General features: G+C 49.6%; 2 protein-coding genes across 2 annotated transcripts in view; one reads left to right on the top strand and one right to left on the bottom strand.

The window, feature by feature from the left end:
- Positions 1–565: 565 nt before the first annotated feature.
- Positions 566–5383, bottom strand: aamp (angio-associated, migratory cell protein). The gene is made up of 11 exons (XM_037472556.2): positions 5046–5383; positions 4513–4647; positions 4308–4427; positions 4055–4194; positions 3695–3839; positions 3534–3617; positions 3074–3189; positions 2875–2969; positions 2676–2766; positions 2419–2573; positions 566–2305 (listed from the first exon to the last, which is right to left on the bottom strand). Exons 1-11 carry the CDS (start codon positions 5134–5136, stop codon positions 2230–2232), a joined length of 1248 nt encoding a protein of 415 aa, XP_037328453.2. The 5' UTR covers positions 5137–5383; the 3' UTR covers positions 566–2229.
- A 4115-nt stretch (positions 5384–9498) lies between these two features.
- The window catches only part of LOC119198881 (histone deacetylase 4-like), a 32081-nt gene continuing 24180 nt past the window's right edge, over positions 9499–17399 (top strand). The window contains exons 1-2 of the mRNA XM_037456579.2: positions 9499–9715; positions 11556–11810. Of these exons, the coding sequence (XP_037312476.2) occupies positions 11789–11810 (22 nt within the window). The 5' untranslated portion in view covers positions 9499–9715; positions 11556–11788. The remainder of the gene's footprint in view (positions 9716–11555; positions 11811–17399) is intronic.

Genomic DNA, 17399 nt, shown 5'->3' with positions numbered 1-17399 from the left:
GGGGTAATCATTTTGTTTATCGGCATATTTGGAAGCTGTACAAACATGGCTTTCTTTGAACTTGTGGAAAAAGGGCCCAAAGAAGGGAAATAACACACACACACACACACACGTAGAAAAGAATGATGAAACAAATGCATACAGAAACAACCATAAGCCATCAAAACTCAAACCTTTTGGCAAGATTTTAAAATAATACCCTTTTAATTCATCACATTTGTTTATTTATATTGGCTCTTGTTTAGCTGAGCTGAAGCCAGGCGTTTAAAGAGTTGAGCCCAAAGACTCTCTGGATACTCGAGTCACATTGAAACATTCGTCTCATTTTTTTTTTCTTTTCGAATTACAAACAGAAATCCGAAAGCAACCATTTGTGGATTTTGGAGTCGGCGCAACGAGCTCCGTGCTAATGTTGACTCTCTGGGCCACAAAGGGAATCGTTAATCACCTGCGTATTTGTTTGGTCGTAATTGAGTTTGCCTTCGCGTGTCCCTTCGCTGACCTGAACTTACACGCGCAAACAGTGCGCGGAATCCTCCACCGGGGGGGGGGGGGGGGGGGGTGGGGGGGGGGGTTGTTGGGGGGAGATGGACGAGCCTCCGATAAGGGCTTCAAACAAACACGTTCCAGAGTCTAGAAGACACTACGCAGGGAGGACGGGCTGGACACGAAGCCACAACATCACGCCGGAGCGGGACGGAGCGTCTCCGATCTAATCTGCGTGTTTCGTGGAAACTTCCAGCGCGCGACTTGAGTCATTGACGGCTGTCTCGGGGGCAGATGTGAGCCTCTAAATGAGCTGCTTGAATAAACCGAGGCCCGCGTTAACGCTGTTTGGAATAAGTCATCTAATATCCGGGTGTCTTTTTACTTCCCGAGTGAGCTTTTATAAAAGAGATTTCAATGGGTCCCCCCCCCCCCCCTCCTGCCCACGTGTTTGCCTTGGCACCGGCCTTTCCACGCGCGCATTGTTCGCCATCTGTTTATCCATTGAATAGCCAAGAAGAGGCGGTGATCCTGCTCGCCTTTGTCCTTCGGGGCTCTTGTGACGGACGAGGAAACCATCCGGCGGTCCCTGAACGCCACACGCACGCCAACAGGTGTTATTGCGCAGAAACGCGTGCATTTTGTGCCTCAAAGTGCATCTCACCGAGCATAACCAACACGATGAAAACAGGAAGTCACATGTGCCCTGAGCAGGAGTGATGGCTTTAGTATCCTGATAGTATTTGTGGCAGGCTGAATAAAGCTCTCCATTAAATGATTAGAATCTTAATGTGTTTTTAAAAGAGAGTGTTACGCGTCCAGGCCTCAATAAACCACGGTGCGTCACTATAAATGTGCGTCCGCTTTTTGAATATCCTGCAGCTGATTTACATCTTGTGGTTTTGGGGGAAAACTGCAGACCGACTCCCTACGCCTCCCTCTTCCCGTACCAGTTACAACTGAAGCAAACCACAGCCCCCTGACCCCCTGAATGTGCTCACGTCTAGGGTTCTTAAACTCCAGGAACATTCAAAGTTGGAAACTTTCCTCGGGAATATTCAGGAATTACTGGGAATAAACTGGAAGTTCGGGGGTAATTTCACTGTATTTGCCTTGTCATAAGCAGACATGCATGCAAACACTTTTAAAAGTCACATTTTGGACTTTTTTGTACTACTCACGTCGGATCAAACGGAGTCGTGTTTTTGTACTAAATAGCATCCGTAGGCGCAGACCCTGACCCCTGACCCCTTCGCAACCCTACTCTGTACGCGTCACGTCATCGAGGCCGACCCACACGAGATCATTCTCCCAGCAGGTGATTGATGAGCCATTAGCCGATGAGCTTTCACAGTCCCCCCCCTGATGAAAGTAGATGATTTATTGTGTTGTATTTACACTTGGCAAACTAATTTCAGAATGATGTGTCTGCGAAGTGACGCATATTTCCTGTTAGTGAGTAAACCAGGACGAGATACATCACGGAACGACATATAACCAGAACCAAAATGGATCCACTTCGCTGTCTGTGTTTTATCTGTAAGTAGAAACATTAGAAGAAGGTTCAGAGAAGCAGCTTCGGTTTCTTCAGTTGAGCATCAATTATCTGGAAAAAAAAAATATCTTTTGGATGCTACAATCCCACCAAAGCAGGGGAGCACACATTTTAAAATCCAGAGGAGAGTGTCAGAGGACTAAGAGTCTGACGTCATTAAAGTGTCCGCGACGTCTCCTCCGCTCCCTTTACCGATCGGGTCTTTGGAGGCAGAAGACCTTCGCCTGGTTGTCTCCGGACGCGGTGACGGCGAGGGACGCTTCCCTGAAGGAATAAACGAGTAAACATTAGCCATCGAAAAAAAAAACAGCAAAAAGACCGTCGCTGAAAAAACGACAAGAGACGGACGGAGAGGAAGTGTAGAAGTCCGTTCGTACCGGTTGACGGCGAAGTTGAGGATCTCGGCGGTGTGGCCGCTGTACTCGGACACTATGCCGCCGGACCGGGCGTCCCATAGGCGCAGCACTCCGTCTAAGCAGCACGTGGCCACCACAGAAGAAGACTCTTCCCACTGCAGGCTAACGATGCCGGCCTGGAGGGACGCAGTGAAGTAGAATCAGGGGTTAGGTGTCTTGCTCAGGGACGCTTCGACGTGGCACATGGAGCAGCTAAACAACACTCTACCGCGTGGTACCTCGTGGGCGCACGTGTTCCTCAGGACCTGGGTGGCGAGGTCGTATATGGCCAGAGTCCCGTCCAGGTACGCCACGGCAACGAGAGGCAGGCTGCAGAGGACGAGAGAGACGAAAACGTCAAATAAAACTGCAGCTCAGCTTCACAGGAAACCCATAGCAAATAGCTACGGGACCCGGGGGAGTAAAAGTTCTACTCACATGTTGCAGAATCCCACAGATTCGACAGAGTTGGATTCTTCCGGATCTTTGGAGCCTTTGGCTTTGCCTCCATCCACAGAGAACGCTCCGACCACCTTTGCACACAAACGCAGAGCTTAGAGGCTGATAGAGAACTCTCATGAAGCAGCAATACAACAATGTTCCTTTGTGGGCGCATGGACTCTTTTCGGACACCCACCTTGCCGGTGGCGGTGTTGATGAGTTTGGCCAAACCGTCCACTGAGCCCGTCAGCACCAGAGAGCCGTCCTTGTTACACGCCAGGCAGGTCAGCGCCCCCCGGTGTGCGTCCTGACCTGTCCAACGAGACAAAACCAAACATTTTCAGTAACAGTGATCAGAGTTTTCTGGGTGAAAATTGTTTTAGAAGCAGCTCAGAGTACAGTCTCTTCATTTGGGGTTAAGTGATGTTTACTATTCAGCATCTCTTGACCGCTTTCTCATCATCTAAACAAGGGCCTTCCCCATTGGGGTTGGAGCAGAAGAGTCACAAGTTCACCAGAGAATCACATCCTCCTCGTAAAATGCTTTTATGATGAAATAAAAAAAATGGTCTGATTGTATCTACAATGATTTAGGAATGCTGGTTCTCATCCACACAAAAAAAACCCATCAGGACCAAGCTACATTTTGAGCTCACCTTTAATGACGTGGGCGGCGTTTCCCTGCTTCAAATCCCAGATACGCACCGTTCCATCGTCATAACCCACCACAGCTCGTTTACCTGGGGAGACATTGTCACAACTCAGCATCTCTCACCAGGGCCTCTCCAGCTCATTTGGGTGAGTGAATGTCCCTCACCGTCGGGGAGCACCTTGCCGCTGGTGGCCTGAGAGGCCGAACACTGGAAGGTTTTGCAGTCTCCTGAGGGGATCTTCCACATCCACACGTTGCCGTCGTCCGTGCCCGCCAGCAGCACCGCGGCGCAGGGATGCCACTCCATCCACTGGGGAGGAAGGCAGGCAGAGAGCCTCTAAACAACAGCTACTTTACAGACAGACCATTTCCCACTACTGCCCACTGCAGTTTACTTCTGGTGGCCAAAGAGAAGATCGGTCTCATGTTGTGGGCAAGATTTGTGGAAAGATTTTTTTCCCCACGGTGGACGGACAGACACACGTTGCAGGAGCCTTTTTGTGGATTACACTCTTTTGCCGTTACCTCCAGATCCCCCACTTCGAAGGACCACATCTCCTCTTTGGTTTCTACTTTCCAGACCTTGATCAAGCCGCTCATGTCGCCGCAGGCCACCATGGAGGAGTCGTGGCTGAACACGGCGCACGTCACAGAGTCCTTGTGACCTGTGGAAAGAAAAAAGAAAACAATGGCTTCTGTCCATGCGCCTTGCAGCTGTTATGTGACTGCATGATGCAGGCGTAAAACACGCGGCCTTCGGTCTGCGTCCCACACTCACCGGTGCACTCCAACAGAACTTCTCCGTCGCTCAGCCTCCAAACGTAGGCCTTGTCGTCCTCCCCTCCGGTTACGACCATGCTGTTTGTCACGGGATCCAAACCCACGCAGAACACTGAGCCTGGCCAAAGAAAGGCAGTTTGAGGAGTTCAACCGACCGGGTCCGTCTGCTATCGCAGAGCGTGGAATCGAAGGCGAGGGGTTACCTGTGTGTTTGGAGAAGGTGAGCTCGCTGTCGTCTTGGTCCTCTTCCATCTCGTCCTCGGTTTCCCAGCCTTCGTCATCGTGTCCGTTTCCGGCGTCTTCAAAGTCAACATCCTCCAAGTCATCAGCCAAGTCGTCTTGGTGAGAAAGAAAGAAAATTGCCATTGAGAACAAGCTACGCCTTTTCGGTGGTTGCTGCAGTACAAGGACGTGCATCAATATAAAAACAGGGTGAATAAGAAAAGGTGCATCAACTAAAATAAAGAGTACATACAAAGCAAGAGCAATTAGAGATGATTAAGGAAAATTGAGTTGTGCAGATAGGATAACAGTAATGTGACAAATAACATTAAACACATTGTGATTATAAATGGGGGTCCTCGAATAAAAAAAACAACCCGCAAATCCTGAGCTATTTTTGGTTAAATTTTCCAGGTACCAAAACCAAAGAACCTATCACGACGCAAGTGTGGCCAAAGTAAAATATATTGCCAACAGTGACTCGCAGTAGCGTCTTAAACAGTTTTCAACCAACCGGGACCAGGTTCCATCTCGTTTAGGTCGATGACTTCAATAATTTCTTCATCTCCGTGGAGATCGATGGAATTCTGCTGCGTGTTGTCCATGCTGTTAGCGGGCTGGAAGCTAGCAAAACAAGCGAAAGGTAGTACAGCCACGCGAGTATAGCTAACGTTAGCTGAGCTAACTTTGACTTTTAGCTAACCACTCACAGCAGTTTACGCTGTCGCTAAAAGTCGTCGCAGTCAAGGTTGTGTGAATATAAACATTACAGTTGTTAAATGTCAATTTAACGCTCTCCCCATGTTATGCTCACACGCTGCGACCTGAGACACAAGACGCGTAATGATGACGTATGGACGTTGGCATGAGAACTTTAGTGACCACCAGAGGGCAGTGCAGTGCAAAATGATAATAGTGTTCAGAAAATACTGTTAACATACAGTATCAGAGGAGTTTTACAAAGATGTTTCGACTCCTTGTTGTGTAATTCAGCTTCATTCCCGTTATCATTATTACTAAACTAATGTTTATTTGCATGAAAACATGATATTACAAATCAACTGCTGCTAAACTTCTAAAGCTTCAAAAATGTACTATTTTAAATATATATTGACGTCGATATAACATCAATAATTGTGTTTATAATACTCACTCTTCTGATCAGTTTTCTATAGCGTCGTTGTTAATGCAAGAACCCTACTTCAAATCAGGCTTAGTTTTCTCGATGGGGAACCTTAGTTTGAAGAATGATGAATCAGCGCAATCGAAGCAGAGGTCCGACCTTTTAATTCTCTCGGGTTCCCGCCAGCTACAAACCTGACCTCTGACCTCCCTCAGCAAGGGGAACGGGTAGACAAACGCCTCTTTCTGAGCTGACGTTTGGAGGTCCGCGTGAGCCTGCAGGTAACCACAAGACTGACATTAGTGGCTCCAGTTAAAAAAAAAAAAAATTTTTTAAAAAGGAGCCGCGCTCCCTTCCTTAATCGGCTCCATCAAAAGTTCCCTTGCATGAGATATTTTATGAACACTTAACACAGTTTGTCTTACTAATGTTTTGGGGGTCTTATGTCTCCAGCTCCATGCTGCTGGCAGAGCCCGGCCTGCGGGGCCTAATAACTTTTACTGGCGGGCCGGGGGCCTCCTTTTTGAGCCGCCCCTGGAAAAATACAACCGCCTCAAGATGTGGAAACATCAGAGTGTACATTATTTAGAGTTAGTGAGAGATTTATAAGCTCCGGGGCAAGGTTACGGGCGAACGCTGGAAAGTTAGACGACATTATGTTCCAGGGCGCTTTATTTTGTCCTTTTTGACGTATTTTCATCTCAGTCGGCAGTTTGTCGCTTTAAGTCTTTCTGTTGAGCTGGTTGGACCTCAGAAAACATCTTTTCCTTCGTATCAGCATCTCTTGTGAGGTTTTGGTGAGCTGATTATGATTCCGCATTTGTTTTTGTTTTTTAAATACACCACAACAGCGGCAAATAAGCAAAGTGAATCCAACACCTCTGCTGGGTTCAAACATTCAAAAGGTGAGATAATCAATGTCCTCGTCGAAGGTTTGGCCTCGAATCGTCCCCGCGTGTCTTTTAGCGTGCGCGTTGGGTGGGCTCCGCTGTGCCGTCATCGGGACATCAGGGACCAGGAGGGACCCCGTCAGGAACACATTTCTGGCTTTATCACCCTGGCGAGCTGGTTTATGTCTGAAAAACAGGGCACTCTGTTACTTTATGGTTCACACACATGGAAACACACAGTCGGCCTGACCATGGAGGCGAATCCAGCTCCTTTGTGTGTGTGTGTGTTTGTGTTTTTTCGCACCTTTTACACACACACATGGAAGCACACACAAGCCGTGTCAGTAATAAGGCCCTGGAGCTGTAGCTGTGTGAGAGGTAATGACTCCATGCGGCTCAGCGAGCCTTTGATGGAAACTTTTTAGACCAACTGGCTCGACTCTGCTTGTGTTTTTTTTTTTTGTTGGGAACACAAGACCCGCACCCCCCCACCCCCCCCCCCCCCCCCCCGCCCTGTCGGAGGCCCTGCATGGTCCCGTAGCGCGCCTCCATCGGAGCTTTGCGACGCGGAGGTCCCGCAGCTCGTCTGCACCCTGCGACCGGCTCACGTGCCCCCCCACACACTCCCCCCTCCACAAACCACTAACAGCAGGCCGTGATGAGCGCTCCGCAGCCCGCGTGCGTGTGATGTGTCCGCTGCGGTGGCGGAGCTGCGGTCCGCGCGCACACACGCGCGCCCGCTTGTTGGCTTTCGAGCCAGATGTTGCCCCCCCCCCCCCCCTCTCCCTCCTGCTCCTCTAAAGTATTTTTGGAACATCCATCCCTCGGGATTAGTGTTTTTGGGGCTGTTGTTTTGTTTCTTTCTGCAGAGCCATGCACGGTTCTTTAGTGCAGGAGCTTTTGAAGCCATTAAACATAAGGAGGTGATGGGGAACCCCCCCCCCCCCCCTGCAATATAATTAAAGACACACTCTTTCAGAATATAATGATTGCGTAAATTATTTAACAGTTTGATAGTAATCATTGTTGACGAACATTGCCAAATCAATGGACATTTGAATGAGTTTTAGATTTTATTGGTGTGGTTTATTTTAGGCCTGCTAGCTCCGTCCACCACTTCACAAGCAGATTTAGCTTTCTTTCCCTATTTGGTTTAAAAGTGATGTCCAACATATGATCATTATAACGCTATCGATGTTATGTTTGTTATACAGATAGAGAGGGTCTGCTGACATTCAGGGTTTAGCCCTAAGCAGCTTACTCAAGCACAACATCAGAGATGCCTTCAAGACCAGCCGCCTTACGTAACCGATGCTCCGCATCTCATCCTCGCAACGATAAACCTCTGTTGCTATGGATACGGCTGTCCCAACCGGCCTCCCCTGTGCTCAAAACAGACAGGGGGGACTACACGCTGGGACAAGCTAATAATAATAAGCATTGTTGCAGGCATGTTTATTTGTTTTGCGTCTCTTGACGACAGGCGGTTTACATTGGGCAACAATAAAGGAAGCACAAGGCTTTAAAAATGATTAAACAGGAAGAGGAAACGCTCGACTGCCGTGTATGAATAGGTTGTTAAAAATGTAATGAGTATCCGATTAATGGGGAAAGGATACTAGACAAAACCCGAGCCAAATATTAACAGTTCATCTACATAATTGTAACAATTAATTTTTTTGTGATCCAGTTCAAATGAACACGATTGCCAAATGAAGGGTGTGACTGTGAGCTGCGCGTCAGACCAAAAAAGCTCAAGATCAAATATGCCAACAGATTGTAAACAGTGTACGAACATAAAACGAATATTCCAAGGATATTACAACTGCACTTGACCTTTGACCTCACGGGAGATGAAGGGTTTGAAGCATGATGTTAATTATTCACCTTTGCTCGACTCTCGGCACTGAGGCCGATTAAATGAAGTTCAGCCCTCTGGAGGGTCGGCTCTGTGCATTCAGGACCAGAATCGGATCCAAAATGTGTGAATTCATGCATGAGACGTACCAGCGAGAGATGTAACCTTTGCAGAAGCTGGTTGGCATATTACAATAATCAAGTCAGCCCAAGCAGGCGCTGGGGCCGCAGTAGTGCCTGTGGGTGGCTGCAGAGATGTATATTCAAAAATAAAGTAATGGAAATATAGGCCTATTGCATTAGGGAAAGCAGTGGCGAAGTCGTTTCATGTTGCAACAAGCCAGAATTTATTTATCTTGGCACAACCAGTGGAAATGTTGATTATGGTGCTTCACTTGCTAAAACTTTCCTTCAATATTGATTTTTGATGAATCCATAATCTGCAGTTTTTATTCACACCAAATGTTTTTATGCAGCTTAATAATGACACCATAGTATAAAAAAACGATTATTTATGGTTGGTTATGATATGGTTATTTACACAACTGTAAGTGCCACTATTTTTCTGATAAAGCACACTAATGCTCATGATGGTGTTATTAGATTGCTATATAGTAAACATATAACGTGTGCTATAATGTGTGTAATTGTATGATAGGGACGTTTTTTAATGGATAAAAAGACTCTATGTTGCTATCAAGTTATATTAAAGTCCCCCAAATACCAATATGAATATTATATGCATATTTATACTGTATTATATAGAAAAAAACACAAAAAAACATGAGGATCTATTTTATCTGGCGCATAAAGAAACTCTAACAACGTTGTGTATTCTCATGATACTCAATACATTTGCTTTGTTGTGGACCAAAGACAAGTCGCAAGCAGTTGCAGGCGATGAAACGCATCGTAAAGTTGATCAAAAACAAACAACGGCTGCGTCGCGCCGCCACGGGGACATTCGCCGTGACGGCGGGACACGCCCCGCCGCGACTCTCCTTTCCCCGAGTGGTAATGCCGCTGCTGTCCTCGCGCACAATCACACCGCTAGACGCAGGGGGCGCTCCACGTGACCCACAATCCAGTATGGCGGAATCTGTCAGGAGATGAATTTTCTTGTGCGTCCCCCCCCCTCCACCACCACCACCTCTCCCTAGCTCTCCCCCCACCCTGCGCCGAGAGAGAGAGAGAGAGAGAGAGAGAGAAAGCGAGGGAGCGAGAGAAACCCCAGAGAACAACATGGGAGAGGAATAAAATCCCCAAAGAAGAAGAGCCCTGCGGGACAGATGTCGCGGCGCCTTCCCTTCGTCGGTGAGTCCTCGCGCCGCTTTGATGCGTTTCGGGGATGCGACGCGCGGAAAACCCTTCATCACAACAATGTCCGGCTGAAGTTTCCTCTCTGCTCCTGCGGCGGCGGGCTAACCGGCCGGGAGAAGAGGAGGAGGAGGAGGAGGGAAGGGGGGGGGGTCTTATTATTATTTCTCCTCTTTCGTCTCGTTACTACTTTCTAGTTGGAACATTTTCACACCTTCCCTCTTTTTTTTTTTTTTTTTAGCGTTTCGCTGAGGAGTTGCAGTCGGTTTTATTGCGTCGTAGCGGGCGGGAAGTGTGAAAGTAAGGAAGGAGCGAGGGAACGAGGGAAGGGAGGGAGGGAGGGAGGGGGGGGGGGGGCAGGAGATGTTTATTATGCCGATTGTTGCTGAGCTATTTTTAGTGCACGGGCGAGCCCGCTTTAAACGCAACGTGCGGGGCGCTAACACGCTCCTGGTGCCGCGTGTTATTGGCGAGGAAAAAGTCGTAAAATCAAGGCCCGCGCGAGCGTGTGAACGGCTCGCGGTGGGCGGAGGTAATTCTCTGCATGCGTCAATCTTTCTTTTTTTTTTGTGAATGGGGGCGTACGGGTTGTTTGGAGCTGTTTAGAAAGCAACCATTTAAAGCAGCATATTGTATTATTTCGTTTAAATTGTCAGTAGAGTAAACGGCGTAGATGGTGATTTCTGTTTAGTGAGAGAGTTTCAGTTTAAAGTGCAGGATGACAAGCACATATAGCAGCTAGTCATTATGATAAAGTTATATGCATTTACTTTTTTTTTTTTAAAGCAAACTCCCACCACAACTGTGTGTTTGAACCCATTTTCCATGTCCGTTTATTATTATTATTATTTCTTCACTGTGGGCTCCAGGGCCCGTCTCCCCAGATCTGTCACCCTGCATCAAGTAAGGGACAATGGCACACATGAATGCCCCTCCCGGGCCAGACGAGATGCCCTCGGAGACCCCCCCCCCCCCCATCCCCCCCTGGTGTGTCAGCTACTCTCTGTGACACACACGTTCGACCCCACCCGGCCCTTCCCCGCCTCGCCTCTCCATCACAAAGAGCAAGTGTACTCGCACTGTGCAGTGACCGACTTTTTTTTTTGGGGGGGCACGACAATTTGTCCTGCGGCTGTCTGGACCTCTTGTCTTAAGACCCCACCCCCTTAAACGCTCCCTCCCCTCCCTCCCACATGCATGCATCTGTCCTGCTTTAGAGGACCTCTGAGACCTCCGCGGACGGACAAGGGCGTGAAGATGCACGCCGGCCCCCACCCACTTGGCCCCCCCGGGCCCCTATTACTTGTGACACTGCTGCTCCAGGCCTTCCAAAAAAAGAACAATGATTTATATCCAGGAACACCCAAAAGACCCAAATAGTTACTTACAAAAACAAAAGAGAAGATTTCCAGAACAAATACATGCATCCAAGGTTTCTGCTCTGTAAAGTGTTCCAGGCACCAACGCTGCGGTTCCACCCGTCTTCTGCCGTGAAAGTAATGCATCATACTTTTTCCATGTTTTTTCTTGACGTTGGAGCCAGAAAAGAAACCGTCCGGGACGAGCCATTTATCGCCCGATTGGTTTGCAGGTTTCTTGCAGTATAAGCTCGAGGTCGTATTGAGTTTTCGGCGCCGGTCTTGGATCTGCGCCGTGCCAAATTCCATAATTTGTTAGGTTAAAAAGGAAAAAAATAAATGCTGTGGACGTGTCGATAACAGCAAGTTGTGAGTTCAATTCATCGTTGGTGTTGCTGAAAGATCAATACTGTGCGTTATGTACAGAAACGCGCCACCACCTGTAAACGGCTCTTTATTCTTTTATTCTCTCCCGACAGGTTGCTAGACAACAAGCCGGCTCTTTGATTGGAGCCGAGTCAGAAGCCTCATGAGGGATTGGCTGCTGCCGCTGGACGTTTGCTTCCTTTTTCCGGCCTCGAAGGACTTTCGACGGACCGGAAACGGCGTCTGATCGACCCGATCTCACACACACACACATGTGGACGTCTGCAGCTTCCCGTTTGGCCTAAATCACGCCCGCTCCTGCAAACGCCCGGGCCACCGGTGAGCGATGACGTCACAGAGCCACCAAGGTAAGATCCGACTCGCTGCGTCGATCTTCTCGAGTCCCGGGCCTGTCCGCGCCAGTCCGTCTTTTTTTGTTTTGTTTCAAGGGGCGGGAATTAAAACGTTTGACTTCGCTTTTGTCGAGCCAGTGACACACAAAGTCACAAAACCAACAATCCAACTGAACGGCTTTTGTTTCGGGTGTTTTTTTTTTAAATCCAATGTGTTCACAAGAGGTTCCCCCGCCCACGTCACCGAAGATGCTCGGACTGTCTGGGACGCCTCCGCCTCGGTGAACTGACGTAAACGCGGGTCGCTTTTTTTACAACAGCGAATTCGTGTCAAAGCTCATTCAACCGTACAATTTAAAAACACACACACACACACGCGGACGAGTAGCAGAGGGTCGGACTGTCAACCCAGACGTGTTTCAGATTGTCAGGTTATGAGACTTGGATTATATTAGATGTGTTCATTCCTGTTCTGGGGAATTAATTCCTCATTTAAAAGCCCAGCGGGTTAAGGATCAGCTAATCATCCTTTTATTAAACCCCTCTTTACTTTCCACGACAGTTTCACGTCAGGGACACACACAGAAAGTGCACAAATACCAGATGCTGTTTTAAAATCTGCAAGATTACGCTGAAAATAAATCACGTTTAGCGCTTGATTTAAAAGTGGCAGAGAGGCAGGGACTTTGTAGACAGCTTTTTTTTTCTCCCCTTTTGCGCTTACTGCCGCGTGGGGAGTAATGAGACTTCAGCTCCTTGATTCGGGAAATCTCCCCGCTGCCACGTTGATATACGCCAACAATTAGATCTTGAGTGCAGACCGGCTCGCGGCTCGCTCCAAAAACGCAATAAAGCATTTTAATCTGCCTTCCCCCGGCCGTTGATTGGCTCGATTCAATATGAATGAGCTGCGGGGAGGGAGAGGACGGGTCCATAACGGAGCTCATCAAGAGAGTGTACTCCCTCCTCTTTGACACCCAATCAAAGCTGCGCCCAGGAGCTCGCCCTTTCAGCGCGCTGATGAATTATTCCGCGAGCAGATGGCAGACGCAAAGGGTTCAGCGCGGTCGCCGTGGCACCCGATAATGTCGCCCGTGTTTACTTTGTACACCTGGGAGTGTGTGCACTATAAATACCCCCGCCAGAGGTAACCTGCGGGAGCAGCGACCTCGTTCGTCTCCCCCCCCCCCCCCTCTCCGCTGGGACATCTGAGTGCAGGCGAGAGGACGTCCCGCACTTTGGTGTCCCTCGCTGACGCGCCCCCCCCCCCGTGGGGCCCCCATCTCATTACGCCCTTAAATCGGCCTGGGATTAGCGCGCGGCTCACCAGGTATCGCTGGACGACCCGCTGTGGGCCCCTTTGCACCTTCACTCGTCTCCTCCACCCACGGGCGTTGATCGGCAACATCAAGGATCAACGCACGTTCTTCGGGTTGATACACGCCATTCAGAAGATGGTCCTCGAGGCTTTAAACACCTGAGAATAAATGGCATTTAGCGTTTTGTTTTAAAGAATAGCCTAAATAGTAGTAGCAGCAGAGGAAAAGATATCCGGAATTTCTGTCCCTATCCCAAAACAATGGATCCTACATTTCCCACAATGCAACACGATGTTCACCTGCTCATACATTCTATCAATCAATAATGATTCTTATTTTCAAAAAGTGTCAAAACAGACACCTCCGTTGTTATTTCCTTATTTTCTTACCTCCCTCTGGTCTGGCTGATGGAGCAGATTAGCTCCTGTCAAAACATCACTAGATCGAGCCCCCCTCCCCCCCTCCCCCAGACCCACAACCCGCCTCTCACCACAGAACCAGAATAGCCGCCATGTTCTGCGAGTCCGGGGGAAAGGACTGGTACCAGCAGCTGCTGGACCGCCTCGGTCCTCGGGGCGCCGCCAAGTGGGGGCGTGGAATCGAGGTGTTGTTTCTCTTCCTTGAATGACAGCTTAGAGACACACTTGTTGGATGAAAAATGTGAAACGGAGAAAGAAAAAAAAGTGCAACACTGTGGCCTCTCTGCGCTTTTCTTGTGATATTTTCAGGAGTGCGAATGAGCAGTTTGTTCCACTTTCGTTGACTTCAGTTTGATTCATCTGCTATAAAAGGATGAAGATGGGAGGAAATTTGCCCCTCAGGGTTTTCCTGCTGATCACCTGTGGAATTGAGCTTTTTCTAACGAGTTCCATCAAACCATTTCACACCATTTGTGGTGTAAAGCTGCCAATTTGTCTTCGTCCTGAGGTTTCTGTGCACTTATTTTCAATGGTGTACTCGACCTCAAAGCATATTCCTCTGTGTGTGTGTGTGTGTGTGTCTATGTGTGTGTGTGCGTGTGTGTGTCTGTGTGTGTCTGTGTGTGCCCCGCTTGCTTCTGTGCTGTTTTTCCTAATCTGTAAATGAGCTTACCAGCACGCACGCTTTTGATCCAGGACTCATTTTCTCTATTACAGCGGCAGCAGGATTTTTAGATTAAACATTTACCACAATGCTCCGCCCAGCAAAGTGAAACGTAAAAAAAAAAAAAAAACCTTTGTTGTGTTTTTATGTCCCCGAACAAAAGGGGGTCACGACCCTGGCGCCGCGTCAGGCCGATAAGCGGAGCCGATACGGCACCAGCTCACACTGATAAAAAGGCAGAAACAGGACAATCAACTCGAAAAAGCCTCAGTCCCCCAAAAAAAAGCACACCTAAATCTTCGCACCTGTCGGTCCACGAGCCTCGGTATCGATATCGGGTATCGGGTGCCGCAGGGCGCCGCCGGCGGGTCACTGACTGATGCTGGCATTCAGAAGTGCACCGTCCAACCGAGGAGAGTCGTTTACCACCGGAGCGAGAACTGAGTCATGAGTCTTCCACACACACACACACACACACGCTGATACACACTGCATGCAGTTATTAATGAATGAGCGCGTTGAACTTTAAATTGTTCTATGCAAATGTGTCAAATCTGCCCGTTCCACCAACCACTTTCCAAAGCAGTCATGCAGCAGGTTTTGAACTCCACAGATCACATTTCTGTTGCTTTGTTGTGCAGCGCGTGGGCGGGAGAGGCCTTTTATGGCTTTTATGACACGTCACTCTGTTCCTCGAAGGCTCGGCGATTTCGAAAGTTGAAAGCAAGCTGCATGGTTTGATGCAGCCTTTAGATAGGACGCGAAACGTGAGGGAGAGATGAAGTAAACAGGAAGGAGTGAGGTTTAGGAGATAATGTCACAATGTGTTTTATTGTGAAGGGACATTGATCTGAAAACACTCCTGAAATAAGAAAAAAAAAGAGCTGTAGCTAGACAGTTTTATGTCATCCCCCACGTGACCTCAACATGCGCTCCTTTTTATTTAAAACATGTTTTCGGTCAGCGACCTCTCGGTGGCTTCGGCTCGTCGCTGTGAAACCGGAACCCGCCGCGCCGCCGCTGCTTTGGCGTCGGGAAGCACTCACGGGTTATTCCTTTTTAAGTGTTTCCGTGCTCGCAAAACCCACCTCTCAGCAATGGGGTGGTGGTGGTGGTGGTGGGGGGGGGGGGCATAGATGCTAAATGCTGTGAACAGACCAAAAGCTTCATTATTTTCGTAATCCGACTAACTCGGCCCCTTTGTTTGGTAAGCAGCGCAGCGCAGTGCGGACCTCCGGACGCCTATAAATCCATATTGTGGATTTCCTTCTTATTACACCTGCCGGGTTCCATTAACGGTGCGGCAGTGGCGCCCAGATGGGAGCAGACTGGCGAGCGGGGGCACCGCTGCCTGGTGGTAGCAAAGTGAATGAGACACACTTTCCCGTCCCCCAGGATGACAGAAGTGTCCTTGAGCAAGACGCAGGCCTCGCCGGTCCAGAAGTTAGGCGAGGGGGGAGGGGGGGCTTGACCTTCTCAAAAGAAGCGGTTGCCGTTAGAGACAAGAACACACAAGGCCACAGGGCACAATGGTCCGACCATTCATCCTCTTTCATCCTCTTACTCGAACGTTATGCTGCCTGAATCCCGGGGGGGAGGGGCTGGAAGGGGTTAAACGTTTTCACTTCAATAAAGAGGGCCCTATCCCTGCGTCTATTTTTAGAAACACACACACACACACACACACACACACACGCACGATGGAAGCGAGCGCGCACGACAGGCGAACAAACATGTCAGCCATGACATCCGGGCCCCCGCGTGGACGCTCCTCTTCACGACTGAGCGCTTTGTTTCCGAGCAGACGACGGGCTGATGCTCGGGCCTCGTCCGGGGGGGGGGAATCCCGGCCATATTGTCCCGTTTGCCTACCGTCGTCCACTCGTGTGTTTTTCCCCACACACACACACTTTTTTTGGGGTTCTCTCCTGGTGGCAGATTGCAAAGCGCCGCCGCCCGCTGCCAGCCAGACAGTTCGCCGGCCCTTCCATGTGCCACCAAGTTGGCTGAACATGACAAACCGTCCCAGAACAAACCCGCCGAGGGAGGAGGGCGGGGGGGGGGTGGCGGCTCTTCTTGTGCAACCAGCGACCCCCTACATGCACAAGCTCTGCTTTGTCCTTGTGCAAATAGAGCACAGCACTGATCCCGCCACACCCATCCCCCCCCTCCAAACAACAAGCGGCCAATCGCGGCCCGCAGCCATCGGCCTGGGCTCTATTTTTAATTGGTGTTGGGACAGAGGCAGCGGAGAGGGAACATGAGCTAATGAAAAGGACGGGACGCGTCTTTTGTCCCCTCGCCTTTTGTCTGGTGCCGGGCCGGGGAAACGGGATACACCGTGTTCTGCCAGCGAGCCGTCAGCGGCGATTAGGGTTTACACACGCCCCCCCCCCCCCCCCCCCCCCCCCCTCGCAGCACTCTGCCTGCCTTTTTGACGCGGCGCGCCACGCTGCTCAAGCGCCAAGGTCCCTCAAATGAAGAGGGCGCACCTGTTGAGTAGTAGCTGCGGAGCATCCTGCGGGTGCTGTTCTTTGTGAGGCATTAGGCCCGGGACGCCATCGAGAAGCGGCCCTCGTGCAAGTCATCAACTGAATCGATGAAGAGCATTCTGCGTATGTCAAAGGTGTTCCTTGCGGTCGATCCCAGAATGCACTGGGCCCAAACAGCTGGTTAGGGACAGAGATCCCTGCTTCCAACATGGCCGTCCTGGCTTCACTGAGGTTGAAGGTGAGCAAAGCAGAGCATCTGCTAATAAATAAATCAAACAAATCCTCATCCAGGGTCATATTAGATTCATGAATCTGAACTGCAGTCAATAGCTCTTTGTGATTCACTTCTAGCTCCAACAACTCTCCCCAATGGGTCACTGACCTCATGACTTTAATGTGTTCTGGACGTACCACATTCACCCCCCCCGCCCCCCCTCCTCTCCCTGTCTAATTACCAATTCCCAACTCATTTGTGATTTTATGTCACACAAAGCAGCACTGGCACTCCACGCCAAGTTGAATTACCCGAGTCTCCCGGCGTGACACGAGGGACACAAGCTTTTAGGCTCCATTGTCTCCCGAGTGTTTCGTGAGACGCAAACTGTTGGGGCCCCACACAGGGGTCACCCATACTCTTTCATCAGGGGCCGTGACGTCAGACGGTGCTTTGGAGGAGGAGGGGGGGGGGCTCTTCAAGGAGAGGCGCGTTT

Source organism: Pungitius pungitius, chromosome 3 (assembly GCF_949316345.1).
Source record: "Pungitius pungitius chromosome 3, fPunPun2.1, whole genome shotgun sequence".
NCBI classification, from domain to species: Eukaryota; Metazoa; Chordata; class Actinopteri; order Perciformes; family Gasterosteidae; genus Pungitius; species Pungitius pungitius.
This window is presented reverse-complemented; position numbering and strand designations above follow the sequence as displayed.

Excerpts from the sequence above, each read along its gene's own strand:
- aamp (XM_037472556.2), bottom strand. The coding sequence starts at position 5,136 with ATGGACAACACGCAGCAGAATTCCATCGATCTCCACGGAGATGAAGAA. Across the intron at positions 3,618-3,694 it reads CGGCAAGGTGCTCCCCGACG|GTAAACGAGCTGTGGTGGGT; the intron begins GTGAGGGACATT and ends ATGTCTCCCCAG. Across the intron at positions 2,306-2,418 it reads CTCAACTTCGCCGTCAACCG|GGAAGCGTCCCTCGCCGTCA; the intron begins GTACGAACGGAC and ends TTATTCCTTCAG.